At 43.5% G+C, this 21,068-nt stretch overlaps 1 protein-coding gene across 3 annotated transcripts in view; it reads right to left on the bottom strand.

The window, feature by feature from the left end:
• The window catches only part of GUCY1A2 (guanylate cyclase 1 soluble subunit alpha 2), a 145,352-nt gene that overhangs the window by 61,819 nt on the left and 62,465 nt on the right, over positions 1–21,068 (bottom strand). For all 3 annotated transcript variants that reach the window (XR_014525180.1, XM_083499560.1, XM_083499561.1), the window contains exon 5: positions 4,249–4,734. Coding sequence is in view for 2 of the 3 variants with exons in the window: in XM_083499560.1 (XP_083355686.1) it covers positions 4,249–4,734 (486 nt within the window). In the remaining variant the exon portion in view is untranslated. The remainder of the gene's footprint in view (positions 1–4,248; positions 4,735–21,068) is intronic.

Genomic DNA, 21,068 nt, shown 5'->3' with positions numbered 1-21,068 from the left:
ACCGCGTCCCTGGCTTAATCGTTGCAGCAACATGGCTTAACCATATGGACGATCAAATCAGGTTTCATGTAGTGAATGGGACAGTATTCCTCTCAATCAGCTTTAGCTATGCGATGACCTCACTGAGGACACAGCTGTAAATGAATAAGCAGTTCCGTAAGGGATGCTGAGAAGGAATGACTAAAGGGAATCCTTTCTTTGGCAGAAAACGTGAAGAAGAAAAAAGTTAAGAGGAGCTTCTGCTCAACTCTGGGGCAAGTTAACACAGTAATTCAAAATGTTCTGTGAAAACTGAAGCTCTCCATTTCAAGTTGCTTCTAGCAACAGTGGATTCAGCAGCAATCCTATGATCATTTACGTAGCAAGTTCCACTGCACTCAACGTGGCTGTATCCTGAGTAGACCTGTACAGGACTGCATTGCACACGTAATGTTCTGCTTGCCTACATGCATTTTTGTAAAAAGAGAGAGAGAAGAGCGTAGATTATGGCTCATACATGATCTCTCCTCCCCTTTGCTATCACGTAAGCCATCTCCTTTGTGATAATCTAATATCTCTATAGCAACTACACCAATTACTTACATAGGAGAATAACATCAGGGAAGTATATTTTTGGATGTCGTTTAATGTGTAATTTAGCAGCAGGAAACAAAAAGGCGAGCCACCTCCATGCCAGCAAGTGCTTTAAGACCTACAAACCAGAATCTGAAGATGTCTGATTTAACCTTTGTTTCATACTTTTAATCTCTTTTAATAATTATTTTTCAACGCCACACATTTTCTCAACGCAATGTTTGATTTGCTTTTTCGATGCAATAACTGCTCTAAATGAGTTTTGATTCCGCCCCCCCCCCCGCCGCCCAATCCTGAGATCAATCTGATATAAGCTAGGTTATAAATATTTCAATTAATAAATAAAATAAATATACGAAACCTGCTCTGCTTCAGCACATTTGAAAAGCTGTACATAATGCTCAGATCGCTGTATCTATGCAACTATATGTCTGGTGGTTTATAGGGTTGTTTCACATATTTTAAGCTACTTATGCAAGATGATGATCCTGTTTTATGAAAAAATAAAAAAATGTGACTTTACTGACATGGGCCCATTTAGAGCCCTGCAGCTACATTGCATGCAACATAAATTACTATTCGTCTCCTATCCCCTCCAGCCCGCCCCCATTCAACTTCAAAATTAGCTCCAGAGGGTTGGGGGATCCTCAAGAGCAGATGAGGGCAAGGGGTGGGGAGAGAGAAAAAACCAGGAGTACCATTGTGCCAATGGAATCCCCTTGGTACAGCATTGGACCCAACCTCCGGGGATTCTAATGGATAGTCAGCATTCATAATTCATTTCATTATAGCTGTGACATAAAAATAGGCAATCTGGGGTAAAGCGTCCCTGGTTCAGTTTGAGAGAGAGAGAACCATCCCATGTTTCCAGTAAGGCAAAAAAGGTAAAGGACCCCTGGACAGTTAAGTCCAGTCAAAGGCAACTATGACCTGGAAGCTGTCTGTGGACAAACGCCGGCTCCCTCGGCTTATAGAGCAAGATGAGCGTGCAACCCCAGAGTCGGTCACGACTGGACCTAATGGTCGGGGTCCCTTTACCTTTTTAAAAGGAGGTAAAATCAAGTAAAAGCGAATTTAAAAATGGCATGCAAGACAGAAATGCTAAAATTATCATCTAGTGATATTGTAAGAATAACAGGTCCTACCACACCCCAGCATTCATCACAGTAGTAGCAGCTGGCACCCCAGTTCATGACTGGGAATGAAATAGCAGAGCCCTCTGGGCCACATCAATGACTGTTTTTTGAAAACTCCCTCTGTTTCAGAAGTGACTTGTCAGGCAGTGCAGAGCTGCTAATTTTTGAGAAATGCAACCCCACCAAAATCTTTACATGCTTTTCTTGGATCCCATCCACTTTCTGCCGTAAACCATTGGCCCTTCTGGAAGAAACTTTACTGTAATCTCTTCATCAGAGACCAAAGAGTTGATTCCACAAGTGAACCCGAGCTGTGAAAACGATCAAAGAGGTGGTGTGTCAAGCAAATGTCTGTTTCTATGCCATCCCTCCACTCCCCCCCCCTCCCCTGGTTTTGAAGTGAAATGCAGCAATTTCAAGCTCACAGTCCTTTCATTCGTTCACATGATTGGCACCAGGAACTCCCTATGGGAACTCATGAGATTGATGCTTCGCGCTGGAACCAGAGCCCTGAGTGATCCTAACACAAGCTTAAGACAAGCCTGCTAGGTTTAAGCATTACCTTGCACAGTGCCTTAAACAAAGCACATTGCAAAGCAGAAGACACCAAAACCTGAAGGACAGCACAAGTTTTCAAGGTGAGGCTGCAGAGAGTGATGGATAGCAGCAAATGGATTATTTACAGTGATTTGGGGTCCAGTCGGGCAGCCACTGATAAATGTGGCCATCCATAGCAGAGAGAGAAATGCCAGTGGCCTTCGCTGTTCGCCGTCACTAGAACGATAAAACCTTGGTTTTCTGTTCAAGAAACTCCCTGCATGAATATGGATTAGGGAGGCTCAACTACAGCTGTGGGAAATAAAAAACACCATACGGCAAGGATGTAAACAGAATGCAATTAAGCTTCAGTGCGGTTTGGGGATGAAGGGAGCGGATAGCTTGTGATTTATTTATTTTTATGTAGTGTTCAAAGTGTGGCCCTTTGGAGGCAGAAAAAAAAGGTTTACCTCCTTTAAACAGCCTCCTCAAATCCCTCCGATCCTGTTTATGTTGGACTGGGTACTTAAAAGGCAACATCCAAATATTTTAAATTATAATATCTTAAAATATGGCAAGGCTCATCCTCAATTGGTTTACAATCATTTTTTCCCCCTATCATGCAAACCTTGAAGGAATTTCCTTGCCTCTTAAGCATGCTGGAACTACGGACAAAGGAAGCTGATTGATGGATAATTATCTACAGCGAGAAATTCTTTGCATCAAGCTGTCAGGTGCTTAGAAATAACAATCACCTGGAAAGTTTGGGGGTGGGGTGAAAAACATTTGCCTGCTATGACTTGGATCTTATTTTTTGAGGGATGAGACAAGCTATTTTTTTCTGTACTGAAAGCTGGCTGGATTTTGAGATGGCTGAACAGATGTAGTTACACGATTGTTAAGTACCCCACTACTACCAGCTCAACATATGTATTAAATAAACAGAAGATGGTACAAGTCTCCAGTCCTCTTTCCTCCAAAGAGGACTGCCTTAAGAAAAAACTGTCTCTTATCAACTCCTATGAGGGCTCCTGCCACTGAAAAACAATGGACTTGGGACACTTCCACCTCACATGTACCATATTTTTCACTCTATAGGGTGCACCCGACCATAGGCCGCACCTTGTTTTAGAGGGGGAGAACAAGAAAAAAAAAATCTCCCCCTCTCTGCGCAGCGCCCCTTCAGCGAAGTGGGAGGAGAAACAGAGTCCCTTCCATTTCTCCTCCCGCTTCGCTGAAGGGGCGCTGCGCAGCTCTCCCTCTCTGCTGAAGCCAGGAGAGTCTTGCTCTCCCGGCTTCAGCAAAAGGAACCCTAAGCCTTTGGAGCTCAGTGCGAGTTCCCACTGTGCTCCAAAGGCTTCAAGCGGCTATCCCTGAAGCCTGGAGAGCGAGAGGGGTTGGTGCGCACCGACCCCTCTCGCTCTCCAGGCTTCAGCGAAAGCAACACGAAGCCTCCGGAGCGTGGAGGGAGCGCTCCCTCTGCGCTTTGGAGGCTTTGCGTTGCAATTGCTGAAGCCAAGGAGCCTGCATTCGCTCCATAGGATGCACACACATTTCCCCTTAATTTTTGGAGGGGGAAAAGTGTGTCCTATAGAGCAAAAAATACGGTATATAACCAGCTCCCCAAACACAGCCTCTCTCAACATTTCCTTCTTCCATGCCTTCACAACTGATGGTTTCATAAGTAAGTGCCATATAGCTCCACAAATCTTCTCAGCATTTAGCCTATTAAGTTCAAAGTTGCCACAATCTCTGACCCCTCATTCCAATCTCAATCTGCAGCGAGAGTGAGTAACAATTCCATCAGTAGAAATACGATTGCTTATTCCACCAGTTCATACCATCCCAAAATTGTCCTGTACACCCCAAGTCAACTGCCCAGTGATCACCATATAACCAACAGTCATCTAGACCAACCTTTATTTTACTGAGAAAGCAATATCCTTACTAGGCTATTGTCTAGAGGAGTTTAATAGGGCCAGAGGGAGCTGAAGGGTGTTACCTTATAGATATCCAGGAATCCACACTGATGGTCAAATCGCGTGTAGAGCTCGTTGAGCATGCTGATCACCTGCATGGGAGTGCACTGGGCGCAGACCGCCGTGAAGCCAACTATGTCAGAAAAGAGCATGGTGACATCGTCAAACTTCCTGGCCTGAACTTGCTGCCCTTGCCACAGCTGCTGAGCCACTTCTTCCGGGAAGATGGAAATAAGGAGATCCACCGTTTTCTTCTTCTCTTCTTCCAGGGCTTGATGGGTTTGTTCCAGCGTTGCCTTCAGCTTGTCCATCCGTTTCTTCAAGCCGTCCTGGGCTTTGGCCTGCTCCCCAACGAGGATGACATCACGGGTGGCATCGTGAATTGGTATGTCTGAAAGGTGGAGGCCTCGGCCCATGAGCTCATCTAGCTTGTCCACACAAGGAGAGCCCAAAAACAAAATGGAGTTTGATTCCGGGACGTGAATCATTTGTCCTTTGATTTCCATCACCTGCAAAGTACACAAATGTAGTAATAATATATCAAAGATTATGGAATAATACACACAGTGACTTGCGATCTCGATCATACACAGTCTGTAGTCCGCTGGCAGTAGGAGTACAATATGGGCATGTCTTGAAGTTAACAACTTACATTAAAAACCTGACAGTACCAAATTATTCACCAAAGCCAGACTAAACGTCTTTCCTTCTGCAGTGTTGGATGGCAGGTTGAGAGGAGTTCCCTACCAGGACAGACTTTGCTCGTGTGCTCAAGACATCGATTCTATAAAACATATTTTGCTGCACTGTGCGAAATATGAGCAAGCCAGGGCTCAACTGATATTACCCTTGCTGGTACCTTTCCCGGGAAAATCAGAGGCTCACTATGTCAGGTTCCTATTGGAAGACCAGACAAACGCTAGAACATTAGCAGTTTTTATCGGTGGTTGCAAGAACCAATGATCCCTATCTTTAAGTCTGAACAAAATGCTTGTTTAACCTGGAGGTAGGCTGTCTGAATTGTGCATTGCTTTGTAACGATTTGTTGGGTCTCTGGACCATAATAAAGATTGATTGATTGATTTATATATATACATATTAGCAATTATGCATGGCTAGAAATCTCAAAGCAAGCTTTCAAACCTGTCAAAGGTCCAAAGGAGAATTTTAAGGTGCTTCCTAAGATGCACAGAACTACAGTTACAAAGTACCTTGGGAGGTCATCAAATCCCTGCTCAGTGCAGGATGGAATTGCAGAATTCCTGACAGATAAACATCCAAGCATCTACTTAAATACCTCCAGAGAAGAAGAGTCCACCACCCAACCAGCCACTGTTTGGGAGGGCTCTATTTCCAAGGTTCATCTTATAACATTAACACCAGGTAATACATATAAACATCAGCTTACAGGTTCAACTAATTTGCCCATTATACATTCTCTGTATATCTAAAGTCTGTACAGTCGTACCTTGGTTCTCGAACGGAATCCATTCCGGAAGTGTGTTTGACTTCCAAAACGTTCAGAAACCAAGGCACGGCTTGCAGCCAATCTGAAGCCATGGAAGCCATGTGGGACATTCAGGTTCCAAAGAGTGTTTGCAAACCGGAACACTCACTTCCTGGTTTGCGGCGTTCAGGGGCAAAAACGTTCGACTCGCTAGGCATTCAGGACCCAAGGTACGACTGTATATAGATCTTCCTGGTAGCTAATTCTCAGGACTACTGACAATGCTCAAGAATGCTGATATATTACACCAGAAGACAACCCCTCCCCCCCAAAAAAATAAACAAAGAAAACACAGAGAAAGAAAATACACAATGAAAATTGCAGATTAAGTAGGGATTCTATCAAAAGTTGCAAGGGAATTAATAAGGTTTTGTAAGGTTTTTTTTTAATGTAAAGATGTAGTTAGAGAGAGACGTGCTAGGCCACAGGGTCACCCCGAAAGCGCAATTGCCTGCTGTCTGAAAGTGGGATCCCCAGATGGAGGGCTGATTCACACACTGTCCTCCTAATCCCATCTGCTGGGAGTAAAGAGCATATCCAGCATAACTGCATGTGGGTGGTCCTGGATGTAGCAGCTGTTGGTACACCAAGATACTAAAATGCTCACCTCATTTTTATTTTAAAAACCATATCGTAAATAAGTTGAAAAGGGCACATCAAGAGAACGTTTAAACTCTGCAGAACAGAAGAATCTTGCTCAGCAGTTTGCAATCTGGGTTTTGATGTCTCTCCCATGCTTACTCGTGTTTTGTTGCTTCATGCAGAAAATGTGCTGCTACTTTAAAAGATTTTTACATTCATTTGGTTTTGATAACATACATCTAGGATTCAGTTATCAGCATGCCGCTGCAAAGTCCATGGCAGACACTCACTAATAGGATGTTGGAGGAGAAACCTGGCCAGCCCTGTTCATGTGCCAAAGGGTATTAGTATTATACTAATTAGTATTCGTATTATCAGTATTATACTAATACTAATTAGTATAGAGCCCCATGGACTGCAAGAAGATCAAACCTCTCCATTCTGAAGGAAATCAGCCCTGAGTGCTCACTGGAAGGACAGATCCTGAAGCTAAGACTCCAATACTTTGGCCACCTAATGAGAAGAAAAGACTCCCTGGAAAAGATCCTGATGCTGGGAAAGATGGAGGGCACAAGGAGAAGGGGACGACAGAGGACGGGATGGTTGGACAGTGTTCTCGAAGCTACCAGCATGAGTTTGACCAAACTGCGGGAGGCAGTGGAAGACAGGAGTGCCTTGCATGCTCTGGTCCATGGGGTCACGAAGAGTCGGACACGACTAAATGACTAAACAACAACAACAATTATCAGTATTATTTTACTTAATACAGTATTAACATGATTTATGTATTTATTTTTTAGCTGCCACTCTTCTGCTTATTATTATTATTACAGCTTCAGTGTGCAAGCTATGGAACAGCGTAAGAGAAACAAGCTGTAAAAAAAAAGGGTACTGTTCCCCGTACACAAACATATTTTTAATAATAAATTTTGTTGTGTCATAAAAGTTGCACTTGCAACATCTTCTGTCAACCTGGAACAAGAGATCTTATTAACTCTGGTAACTGTGAACATTTGCTCCACAAGAGTTTGTCCTCACAGGGTTTTTTTCTGGTTCTTGACTATAACACTGCAAAATTGTTCCCAGCATGAAATCAAATCCCAAAGGACTGAGAGGCTCACAAAAAATAATTCAGGGAAAAGGGAATCAAATAGAAAGAGACAAATTTCAAAGTGTGATGGGGGGATACAATCATTTAAATTCTTGAGACGTTCATGAAGTTAACTTGTTCAATTTTATTGGGGAGGAACCTTCATATTTAGAAAATACCTTGTTAGGCAGTTCACTATAAACATGTGTAGGACTGCTTTGTCACAACATTCTGGAATCATTATGATTTAAATGTCTTACGTCGACTCCTAAACTGCTAGGTAGATATGGACCCAGTGAATTACCTCTCCTCCTACTCTGAGACCAATGTAAGGTCAAGGAGGAAATGAGTTCGTCTCTCCCAATAAAGAGCAACTGCTTGAATCTCTTAAGTGATGGTGGAGCAACCATTTAAGGCAGGGATGGATAACTGCAACCCCCATGCACTCAATATAGCCCTGAAAATTCTTTTGGGGCCTTGGGACTCTCTCTCTCTCTCCCTCCTCCTTAGCCACACAACTTTTCTCTAGGCCTCAGACCTCACCATTCCCACTTCACAGCCCGGCTGTAATGTGCACATGAACTCTGATAATACCTCTTGCTCTCCTTGCTGGAGGTTACAGAGCTCTGGATGTATTGGAACTAGCCTACTGTTGAAAAAGTAAAATTCATTGCTCCATCTACTTTGGCTGCACCCGGAAGGTTGTCCAACCCAAATGTGGCCACCAGAAGGTTGCTCTGATGGAAACATGGTCCTCAGGCTGAAAAAGGTCCGCCCCAGCTTAAAGTGATTTTATGTGCCTTGTGAGAACAAGCCTTCCATTTGATGCCAACGTGTTTTATCTTCCAGCCTTCTCTAGCATCAGGTCCTGGTTTTCAAACATTTACGGTCATCATCCTTGCAACCACGTAATAACCTCACCCCTAATTTGAGAGTAAGCAATAGCTGACCTTCGGTGTATGTTAAGCTCCATCTAAACTTATTACTAATAACAGTTGTTAAGATAGCACTACAGGGTATTTTCATCGTGCCCTTTGCACACATTATATCTGTAAGCATCCGAAATGGGCATCTCTAGCTTGACACATTGGGTCATTTGTATGGAAAATTGCTCTTTGCTTTTAAATTTGTTCTTAATGTATTTTAAACTGTTGTACCCTGCCCTAGCATCTTAGGGTAAAAGGTGGCTAACCAATCAATCATCATCAGCTTGGACTCAGATACAGCATGAAGGAGGAATTCATAGGAGATAGCTTTGACAATCCTAGAGCCTTGGGTCTAAATGTAGTCCAAACTCGGGGGACCAGGAGTAGGATTCATGATAGGAGTTCATGATAGGAGACTTTCACTTCTACCTCCAAGGATATTACAGCCCTATATATTAAATATGATAGACTGAGGAAGAGGAGGAAGAGATATACACCGAACAGGAGGAGCAGAAAGGAGGGGCTGAAATGTTACAGAAGGCAAATGAGAGCCGGAGGCCTGTCAAGATGGATATTAATTTGATCAAGGTGGAAGCTGGAGCTCTTGGGACATTTGGATCTAAGAAACAGGATTTGAGCTCCACCTTTAAACAAGGAGGCCTGGCTGGAAGGAACATGGATATTATAGAGAGAGTGCCCCTTCGAGACTGGGTGTTAAATACAAGGGACTTTCAAAGAAGCCGGCAGAAAGGGACTGAGAGAGATTTAAGAGCCTCAGACGTGAGGTTGCCAGGCTGATAATAGATGGACTAATGGACTATGGTTTTGGGATTGAAACCGGGGAAGGGAGGGTGGGGTTTGGAAATCCAAAGGGGGCTTGATTTTTTTTTATTATTCTGTGTTTAATTCTGTGTTGCTATTAGTATAAGAATGGGGAATTCGTGGAAAGGAAACAGGGTCGACCTTAGAAAAAGTTTTTTATAAATGATTGAGGTATATAAGTTAAAAGTTGATATATAAATTGAACTAAATATAATAATGAATTAAGGTTAAAAATTTAATCTAAATAAATATAATAACAAATTAAGGTTAAGAAATTAGAGATAAGAACTTGTTGGATAAATATTTGGACTTGGAATACAAGAAGGGGAGGTGAGGGGAAGTCGCGAAAAAAAGTTATTGAAAATGGGATTGTAAAGGATGAATTTTCTTTCTTTCTTTCTTTCTTTTTGTTTTTTGTATTATTTGAAACTCTAATAAATATTACTTTAAAAATATATATATATTAAATATGATAATCCCTTAAAAGCCCGACACTACACCCAGCATGATAGAGCTGAATAGGGACTCCCATGAAACCCTACAGCAGATATTGGGAACCTAAGGAACCTGTAGACCTCCAGAAGTTGTTGGACCACAGTTCCCATCATTCCTGACCACTGGCCATCCTGGCTTTGGCTGATGACAGTTCAACAATATCTGTAGGTAGGGATGAACAAATCTGCTAGTGTGGCAGAACTGTTAGAGTAATGGACTAGGACCTGGGAAGTCAGAGTTCAAATCCCCACTCATCACTCGCTGGGTGACCTTGGGCCAGTCACTGCATCTCAGCCTACCCTACCTCACAAGGTTGTTGTGAGGATTAAATGAAGACACACAGAACCATGTGCACCACCTTGAGGTCCCTGGAGAAAAAATGTGGGATATAAATGCAATAAATTATAATTTTGGTTTCTCTCAGTTTCTAATTTTTCTAGTCTAAAGTCCAGTTCTCCACATTTCTATGTCAGTTTGCAAGTATTTTCTTGAATCCTCATGAAAACTCCCCAGCTTTTTAGTGTGATTTTCTCCTAATATACACGTTCATGTGTAATTTTGCCCTATATGCACATTTTTTTTTCAATTTCCCTTAAAACAATGCATTTTATTTTCACCAATCTATACATTTTTGTGTACAATCAATCGTAGCATATTTATTTTTGTAAGCATCCCTTGCCTGGAGTACTACATTGTAAAATATGGAGAAGAGCAAATTAGGAAGGACGGCTATGTTGCCATTCCCTTGCAAACTAGGGAGGCACCCCTTTAAATACAAACTAAATCACATTTCTCCCCACTGCTACCTGGAAGGCACTATGCTATCTTGGCCCTAGAAGACTGTTTATGTGTTAAAACCCAGTAACATACCTGAACATTGCAATAAACATGGCAACAGAGCTAAGCAGCAGTTTTGATCCTATGATTAGGACCTTGTGCAGTGAGCTTAATAGGGGGGCATAAAGATTCTTGGTGGTCTCTCCCCCACCCCACCATAAAAAGGTGTCACCTTTTGTCTGATCTTCCCCCATTTGAGCTTCCAGCCGAGTGAATTGTCAAGAGACATTATTCCTCGCCGCAGAAAAGCTACCGTTACAAATTTCAAGTTATTTATAGAAGTCTCCAGGGTGTTATGCAATGTGCAACAGCCTTCCAACCCCCAAGACAGCAAATTTAGCCTTTTTGATTTATCTGCGATGCAAGAGAACAGCATCAGGAAGGCAAACAGCTGTTATTAAGGGAGAGGGGGGAGACATACGGGATTGATAAACGTCAGCCAATTTGCTGTGAAAAGAAGATAAACGCGGAAGATAAAAGAACACACCCATTAAAGTACCGCAGAGCCAATTAGCCGACAAAGGTTGCCTTCCCGGTGATGCAGCACCCACAAAACAGACCCCTGCTTGGCTTTCTGAAGATGGATTTTCAAGCAGGGGTTCTGAAAAGATGCAGGCCCCTTATCGTGTTTCAGAGCACGGAATACGGCATCTAATAAAGAATGCAGCAGCTTGAGCACATTCATGAGAACCTCGAGGCTGAATAAGACATTAGTCCAAATACAGGAGCTATTTCCCAACTCTTCATGTAATAAGGAAAAAAGAACTGCCTGCCTGGATCATATACACTTGGGGGAGAATGAAGAGGTGGCGTATCACTTCAGCTAGAAGAGGGATGCTGAAATAAAATAAAATAAAATAAATAAAATAACAATCCCTCTCAACAACAAAAATAGCACAATAGGAGGGAGGGGGAAAATTTAACCTGACCCCTTCCTTGCTGTGATAGTTTTCCATTTGGAAACTTGGATTTATGGGATTTTTTAAAAAGATTAACTTTTTATATACGCAATAATATTTTATTATAAAAATCTGATGAATGCCTGACTCTTTGTCGATGCCCTAATCTCAGTATGGTTGCATCTGCACCATTCATTTAAAGCACTTATACCACTTTAACAGCGATGGTTTCTCGCAAAGAATTCTGGGAACTGTAGCTCCAGGAGTTGTTTGGGATCAGTTCCCATGACTGTGACTCGAGGACATGGACAAGATGCTTGAGGGAGTTTGGTCAACCACGTGTCTTACTGATCCTTGTCTAGAAAGCTAGGAGGACTGGGCTGATGGGGCAACTCCTGGAAGTAGCAAATGCTTTGCTGAGGGAGGCGATGTATCCATTTCGCTGGGACATTCACTGTGGTTGCTTTCACATTTTTCTAGGGCGGTAACACCACTTGCTCTCTCGTTTACCCCTGAGAACCCAGTATCTCCCAACCTGTTGCATTCCTGTCCCACCTGCCTCCCGTTTCAGCTGCGAGTCCAGCTTTTCATAGTGGTTGCTTGTAGCAAATTTTGGAGCTTTCCACTCAAAGCATAGATCAACAACACTGTTGTCTCAACAATTCTGGAACTGTGCTGTGGTAGATGATTAGCTGTTAAACCCTCCCATCTTTTTTTTTTTAAAAAAGGTAAAGGACCCCTGGACGGTTAAGTCCAGTCAAAGGCAACTATGGGGTTGCGGCGCTCATCTTGCTTTCAGGCCAAGGGAGCCGGCGTTTGTCCACAGACAGCTTTCTGGGTCATATAGCCAGCATGACTAAACTGCTACTGGTGCACGGAGGACCAGAGTGCACAGAAACATTGTTTACCTTCCTACTGCAATGGTACCTATTTATCTACTTGCACTGGTATGCTTTCAAACTGCCAGGTTGGCAGGAGCTGGGACAGAGCAATGGGAGCTCACCCCGTCGCGGGGATTCAAACCGCCAAACCGCAAGCCCAAGAGGCTCAGTGGTTTAGCCCACAGCGCCACTACATTACCACTACAATGAGCCACTTAAGGCCAGATACATAACTGCTCTTCCAAACTTGCCTGGTTTACCTCTTCTGTTCTTTTCCTTTGTATGAAGCACTGTGTGCTGCCTTACTCTAACATTGGGGCACACAAGCAGCTTTTTGGGGGGGGGGAGGAGAGAAGCAACCTCCCCCTTCTTCCGCAGCAACAGCAGCTATGGCAACAAAAGGTTTTACAGGGAACTGGGGTGGGTGGATGAGTGTGTCTCCAACAGCTTCAACCAGCAGGTCTTCCAGTTAACAGGAGAGGAACTTTTCCTTTTGAGGGGTGGGGGGAAGAAAGTACTGTGTGTGCTGTGCATGTATGTGCCTTTTCCCCCCCTCTGGGGTGGAGACAGGGCTTTTCTCCAGCCAGAACTCACCAGCACTCAGTTCTGGCACCTCTCAGGCGGGCGCCATTGCCATTATAAGAGAACAAGGGAGGTGTTCATGGTGAGTTCTGGCACCTCTTTTTCTAGAAAAATAGCACTGGCCGTGGAGGCAGTAAAAAAATTCTCCCCACTCTAGAGTAGTAGGAAAAGCAGAAACTCTTTACAAGAAGGAGGAACCAGGAAAAGTCCCTGAGAAGCCGGTTGTCTACTGCCCTGGTCCTCAGTTGGTGAGGACGGATCCAAGGTGGGTCGTAACAGGAGCGCTACCCCAAAATATATGGTAAAAGGTTAAGAAATGGGTCCCCAAATGCATATTTGGGATTAAAGTGGGTCCAGGGTATGAAAGACAGCTATCTATTGTGTGGAGACCAGATACAGCACTGCACAATTTGGAAAGAAGAGGTCTAGTGCTAGCTGCGTGTGCTGTGCTGTTGTTTTAGACTAGTCCTTTGTTACTGTTGTCTGGAAGCTGTGGCCCTCCAGATTACAACTCCCATAATCCTTGCCCACTAGCCATCCTGGCCGAGGAAGATGAGAGATGGGAGTCCGACAATGATGAGAGGACCACAGATCTTCCCAACTCCTGTCGTAGAGCAAATTGTCGCTTGTGAAGCAGCTCTGAGATAACAGCTTCACTCAGATGGCTCTCTTATGACATCAGTATGGCTGCTTTAAATACAGTTAACTTTCCCATCATCATTGATATAATCCGATAAATTTTGCTTTTGGAATTTTGCAGGGTTTTGTTTTTTTTAAAGGAGAATCAACAGTGACTTATGCTCCATGTGTTTCTGTAACCCACACGCCACCTGTGTTCCTGGTAGCTCCTGCTGTCCTACTCCCCTGGGCCAATATCAGGCCCTGAGGCAAGATCATGTTCCTAATAACTATCTTCCTGAGCTCCTTTTGCAAAGAGATCCTTATGGCAGATATTGCTTCTTCCTGCAAGAGACCACAGAAAGTTCTCATATATTCTTGCAGCCAAGCTTGCAATACAAACCGGCACACCATTCATCTTAGGTTGGGAAAACCCTTTTACGATTGATTGAAAATTCTAGAAATTGTGTCACGATTCCTTCAGATAAGGAGGATTTTGTAAATTGTCCTGTACGGTGGTTAGAGTTATATCTGAAGGAGCGTCTCCACCCCCATCGTTCTACCCGGACACTGAGGTCCAGCACCGAGGGCCTTCTGGCGGTTCTCTCACTGCGAGAAGCCAAGTTACAGGGAACCAGGCAGAGGGCCTTCTCGGTAGTGGCACCCGCCCTGTGGAACGCCTGCCCACCAGATGTCAAAGAGAAGAACAACTACCAAACTTTTAGAAGACATCTGAAGGCAGCCCTCTTTAAGGAAGCTTTTAATGTTTAACAGACTACTGTATTTTAATACCTTGTTGGAAGCCGCCCAGAGTGGCTGGGGACACCTGGCGAGATGGGTGGGTTATAAATTATTATTATTATTATTATTATTATTATTATTATTATTATTATTAAGTGTCAGACTAGGGTCATGAAGCTCACTAGGTGACCTTGTAGTCAGTCACTGCCTCTCAACCTAGCCTACCCAACAGGGATGTTGTGGGGATTAAATGAGGTAAAGAACCACGTATGCCACCTTGAGCTCCTTTGAGGAAAAGCTGGGATACAAAAGCAGTAAATAAATAAGTCAAATAAATAAATCAGAAATACTGAAAGCACAGCAGGGGATTTTTTTTTTTTTGTATTTTATATTTCACTTCATTATAGATATGAAATCTACCTGCAGTAAAAAGAAAAAAACACAACTTCCAATTGCCTTGACGCCCATTGCTGAATTACTGAAATCCCTTGCTATGTGAAAAGGTCTAGCAGTAAATACTGCAGAAGGTTTTCAGAGATGTAGGTATTCTATAAAAAGTACTACGAGAACCATAATGAGATTGAACAGTGTGTGTGTGTGTGTGTGTGTGTGTGTGTGTGTGTGTGTGTGTGTGTTAGTAAGGTAACACTTAATGTAAGTTTACAACCACATCCAATTTAGAAATCAGGTCAGGACATTCTACCATAGTGAGTGAATTAATATAGTATGCAGCAGTCAGATAAGAGCTTTTAGCAGGGAAGAAACTTAGGGCATTGATAGGGACCCAGTGGCCCGCCAGATATTGTTGAACTACAACTACAGATGTTGTTGAACTAGAGCTCCCATCACCATTGACAATTGCCCATACTGACTGGGACTGATGGGAGTTAGGAGTCCAAGAAAATCTGGAGGGCCATGGGTTTCCCTTTCACTGATTTAAGCAGTGTTTGCTGATGTCAGGACAGAGTACAAGTACACAACTAAGTCACCCATTCTCATCTGCAAAACATTGCAGAATGTGGCTTTCCTAAGACCACCTCTTTGTGACAAACAAAGTAAGGACTTTGTAAGTTTCAGACTGACCACTATGCTTCAACTGTGTTGTTAAATCACATGTTTTGATGCCAGGTGGACATATTATCTGATATAGTAAAAAAACAGATTTTCTCCAAGGTTTTAGTACTGATATGCCTGTGTAGTCTTGACTTTTCTAGCACGGCATCTTTCCATTCACCCTACGACAAATAATCAGTATTCAAGGGAAACAGAATTCAAAGGAAACAGAATACTGCACACCTATTCCTCCAGATTCAATTTCAGAAATATCACCATACTTCCCGCAAGAGATTATTTTACAGTAAATGCCAGAAATGCACTAGTAGGAATAATTCATGCCCAAGTCTCAAAAACTGAGATTTGTGATTTTGTTCAGGCAAACCATTCTATTTTTACTTGTGATTAAATCAGACCCAGGCAGCATCAAAGCCCTTGCAGCTTCTTATGAATTATTTAATAAGAAATCTTTTTTAAAAAGTCCACCCAAAACTGAAGCCTGAAGACTGCAACAGCTTCTCTTTATGACACATAGTAGTCTTCGTGCAAGTCTTTGCGTAAAATTCTTCTTCCTTTCCTTGTCAAAAACGGAGCAACCATTTTTGGTGGTATCCCTGAATTTTTCAAAAGTCCCTGAAAGTGTCATTTCACCTCCAGAAAACCCAGAAAAGGAACTTTTAGCAAACTGAAAAGAGAGTTAACTTTTCTTCCTCAGAGAATCAGTGTAGTGTTTCATGCTGCAGTATCACACCACTTTAAAAACCATCATGGCTTCTCACAAAGAACCCTGGGAACTGTAGCTTGTTAAGGGTGCAGAGAGTTGTTAAGAAAGCTCTATTCCCTTCTCAGAGCTGCAATTCCCAGAGTTCTCTGGACAGGGGAATTGTTGTACAACTCTGAGAACTGCAGATCTGTTGGGAGAACAAGGATCTCCTAACAACTATCAACACCTTTTAACAAACTGCGGTTCCCAGGAATTTTCCGGGGAAGCCATGGCTATTTGACAGAAGTGATAAGTGTATAGTGCAGATGGGATGTGTAACTTGCTGAGGGGGCTGTGAAATCTAGAGACAGGGCAACGAGTAGCAGAAGAAAGAAGTTTCACAGTGATGCAGTACTGCCTCCTGCTAGATATAATGCTGTATCACCTTGCCAACAAAGGTCCATATAGTTAATGCTATGGTTTTCCCAGTAGTGATGTATGGAAGTGAGAGCTGGCAGGGATACTGGAATGGCTTGCCGGTTCCTGCTCCAGGTGAATCACGTTTGGTCAAAACTCTCCACTATGACCTGTAGTGATGTATGGAAGTGAGAGCTGGACCACAAAGAAGGCTGATTGCTGAAGAATTGATGCTTTTGAATTATGGTGCTGGAGGAGACTCTTGAGAGTCCCATGGGCTGCAAGAAGATCAAATCTATCCATTCTGAAGGAAATAAGCCCTGAGTGCTCGCTGGAAGGACAGATCCTGAAGCTGAGGCTCCAATACTTTGGCCACCTCATGAGAAGAGAAGACTCCCTGGAAAAGACCCTGATGTTGGGAAAGATTGAGGGCACAAGGAGAAGGGGGCGACAGAGGACGAGATGGTTGGATAGTGTTCTCGAAGCTACCAGCATGAGTTTGACCAAACTGTGGGAGGCAGTGGAAGACAGGAGTGCCTGGCGTGCTCTGGTCCATGGGGTCACAAAGAGTCGGACATGACTAAACGACTAAACAACAACAACAATATCTATGAAGGAAAGGTTTAGCAGAATTATTATTATTATTTTAAATGCACACTTAAACTTACTTATTCATGCACAGAGATTTGTGCTTTTCCAGTTTTACAACCAAATTAGCCGCAAGATCTTTCCTGGAGCAATGCAGCCTTGCCGTTTGTGAATTAAATACCACAAAGAGATGTAAAGCTCTGAGTGTTGCTCAGAGGAGCGCTTTTATTAGTGCCGCAAATTGAGGAACCTTGGCACTCATTACATCTCAATAAAGGGTCTTCAGCTCAGGTAACATCACATTACTCAGAGAACAGGGTAAACAGATTGGTTTCAAGGTACGCTGGGCAAATGTAAAACGGTGGATGGTTCTTTCATCTCAGGGTCTAAATCCTAAAGGAGTTTGTCCCTGCCAATCCAAAGCCAGCCATTGTTGACAATGTGTATTGATAAATGTACTGTGCTTATAAATGAAAGGAAGCTCTTATGAAAGTTTGCCACCACCTCCATGGGCTCTTGTACAGGATGAGGAACCAGTGGCCCTCCAGATGTTGGCAGATTACAACTCCCATCAGATCCAACCACTGTTTTCCTGCCCTTTCTCTAGCATCTTGTCCACTGTGTAGGAAGAGAAAGGTGATTCAGCACCTGAGTTAGTTCAAAGCAACTGTTTTGCATTTTGCACTGGCTCAGGGCCTCTAACCATGCCTTTGTCAAATAAATGTTACCCATGAAAGCATAATATATTCCATTTCATACTGCTAAGTCACCCTTCTGAATGAAGGCGGGAACAAGGCTCCTGCAATTGAATGGCCAAGATGATTCAAATGCTTTCTTTGTTATCGTTCTCAATGTAAAATTTGTATGCATTTATTTTCTTGCGTAGAGACTGTCCAGTAACCATTTGAACAGCATGCATCTTAAAGTGACCATCCTAAAAGAGGATTTCAAAGACAGGGCCAAGTAGGAGACCACTGAGATACCAGTATAACCATTGGCCAATGCCCACTTTTTCCCAGGTCTAGCTCAGCACTCCCCCACCCGACTAAAAATTGGAACACCTCTGTACCAGCCCCAAATTCCTCTCTCATCACCTTGTTAGACTTGTCTCCAGGGATTATATCCACAAAAGCATGAGCCCATTTCATACAGTATGGCAATGCATACCCATCAACTGTCCCAATTTGAGCGGGACATCCTGGAACTACAGAAGTCATCGCAGCTTCTGATTGGATCACAGAATGTCCTGGTTTTGGGTCTAGCATGAGCCTTCTGTCTTCCACCAGAGCACCAGACCAAAAGACACTCATTTTTGGGTCTTGCGCAAATGAACTTGTTTGTACCAGAGCAGTGGAGCAAAAAACAAGCACCCCAATTCTGATCAGTGGGATGTTGGAGGTATGGCAATGCGGTGTGGTGGTGATGAGTGCTGGACCGGGGAGACCCAAGTTCAGATCCCCATCCAGGTCACTGGATGACCTAACCCTGTCCATCTAACCTACCCTGCAAGGTTGTTGTAAGAAGGTGGAGAGCAGAAGAAGAGAAGAAGAAGAGTTTGGATTTGATATCCCGCCTTTCACTCCCCTTCAGGAGTCTCAAAGCGGCTAACAATCTCCTTTCGCTTCCTCCCCCACAACAAACACTCTGTGAGGTGAGTGGGGCTGAGAGACTTCAAAGAAGTGTGACTGGCCCAAGGTCACCCAGCAGCTGCATGTGGAGGAGCGGAGACACGAACCCGGTTACCCAGATTACGTGACTACCGCTCTTAACCACTACACCACACTGGCTCTGCCCTGAGATCCTTGGAGGAAGCATAGGACACAAACATGTACAGTGGTACCTCGGGTTACATACGCTTCAGGTTACATACACTTCAGGTTACAGACTCTGCTGACCCAGAAATAGTGCTTCAAGTTAAGAACTTTGCTTCAGGATGAGAACAGAAATCGTGCTCCAGCGGCGTGGCGGCAGCAGGAGGCCCCATTAGCTAAAGTGGTGCTTCAGGTTAAGAACGGTTTCAGGTTAAGAACGGACCTCCGGAACGAATTAAGTACTTAACCTGAGGTACCACTGTAAATAGTCATTTGTAGGTGCATGACCTGCTAACTGGCAGCTGAATGTGCAAATTGATTCTGCTGGAAAGCATTCCTTTTGTGGTGCGGCGAGCAGATTGGAAAAGTTCTAGTCACACACAGCAGTCTGCAGTGATCGGCAAGCCAGCTCTCAAGGGGCATTTTTGCAAAGATTGTGGCTTTGGAGGAAACCTTAATTTCTCTTTCAGTGCTGATGACAATCGCTCCCCACCTAGGCCTGGTGTTTAAATGAGTCTTGATTGCTAATCATATCATTACTGCAGGACATAGCTAGGTTCTGAGAAGGAGACTTCCTGTGGCTCATTTTCAGTGTCTCCACTGCACATAGTATCTTCTTCTCTTGTTGAGGCCTCCTGTTAGCACTCCTGCCACAGAGAACATAGTCTTTTCTCATCAGCAGGTGTGCTGGGATCGCAGGTCACAGCATCACTTAAGAGAGAGGTACTCTGCATGTCAGTGACTGGTACCCCCTTCCTCTTGGCCCTCAGGCAAGATAAGTGGCTCCACTGGGGAGTTGCTCTGCCACCAGCTCTTGTAGGAGAAAGTCATGACTATACAGTATTTGTATTATGCAGAGTCTCAGCTTATGAAGAGTGCATGTAGAGTACGTATATATTTTAATGATGATTTTTATGTATTCAGCCTTTTAAAATATATATATTAAAGGCTGCTTATATTAAAGGCTGCTGCAATACACTGGAAGGGATGGGTGGGAATTACCAGACTCTTGGCAGCAAGCAGGCAGTGGGATCTGGCTCTCAGCCTAACAAAACGAAAGGCAGCTCTCCACGGAAACATTTTTAAAAGGTTTGATCCCTCCTTCGCCCCTGCAACAAGTAACTTTGGAGCACTGCAAGATTCTTATGGATAACCCCAGTCAAATCGCTAATTATTACTCTTCCCAAGATCAAACATTCAAAGCAGGTCAGCAGCAAAAAGCAAACGAATGAACAAAAAAAAGAATTATAACTATCGCCACCAGGGAACAACTGGCGGAGTCAAGCTTCAGGTTCCTGGTTGATCCCAGAAATGTAATTAGAATGGTATTTTAAAAATCCAAAGTTGGTAAAATGTTCCCCTCTGAATTCCCAGCTGAAAGCCTTTCTAAAGCTAGAAACTCACAGCAAGTGGGAAAGATCATAGGGGCACAATATGCAGCAGTGGTTCAAGCAAAGAAGGTGGAGGTCAATATCAGGGCGAGAACCAGGGAACCACATTGTGGTCATTGGAAGAATCGTGGGATATAATGCCCCGTTCACACGTCAAAGTATGCCACAGTCCAAAATAAACTATGATTTAATGCAGGAGTGTGGAACTAGATCCAGACAGCAGGTCAGATTCTTGTTCTGCCCCCGGCCCCCATGGCAACGTTTGACAGGTGCAAAGCCACAAGGTTTTTCAGGTACCACTAAAAAGCTGGTCGGCAATGCCTCCAAACCATAATTCAGGTGAACTGTACCTTTACCTGCCCTACACCTGATGTCATGCTTGATGTCAAATGTAGGACAGGCAGATGTGGTTTGGCCAAAGCAGCCTCATGAGTTAAATGGGGAAGCCTGGTGGGTCTAATTAGACCCACGGACCAGAGTTTTCCCACCACTAGTTAAATGCAAACATGGTGGTTCATGTGGCTCAATTGTTCCTGTTGATCTGTACTGTGTGAACCAAACTCAGGACAGCAAACAGGTCCATGAGCCAGCATCTGCTGGGTCTCCAAGGGCAAAACCCTTGGCGAAAACAGTATGTCGCAGTATTCTGTCCAGCACCAAGCACAACGCAATAAATGTAATTAGGCAATTTCTATGCAGCTCTATTAGTATGAATTATTTTCTTAGCATTCTGTTATATTGTTATTGGAGCGGCAGGTTTTTCTTTTAATTCTGGGTTGAATTCTCCTTCATCCGAAACCCATATGGCAATGCCAGGGATATCTGTCACCAGCATAAGGTTATTCAGACTAATGAAAACAAGTCAATTTTTCTGCTAGAAAATTAAATGTCACAAAAGTT

Source organism: Podarcis liolepis (genome assembly GCF_965112155.1).
Source record: "Podarcis liolepis genome assembly, chromosome: 4".
Classification (NCBI taxonomy): Eukaryota; Metazoa; Chordata; class Lepidosauria; order Squamata; family Lacertidae; genus Podarcis; species Podarcis liolepis.
This window is presented reverse-complemented; position numbering and strand designations above follow the sequence as displayed.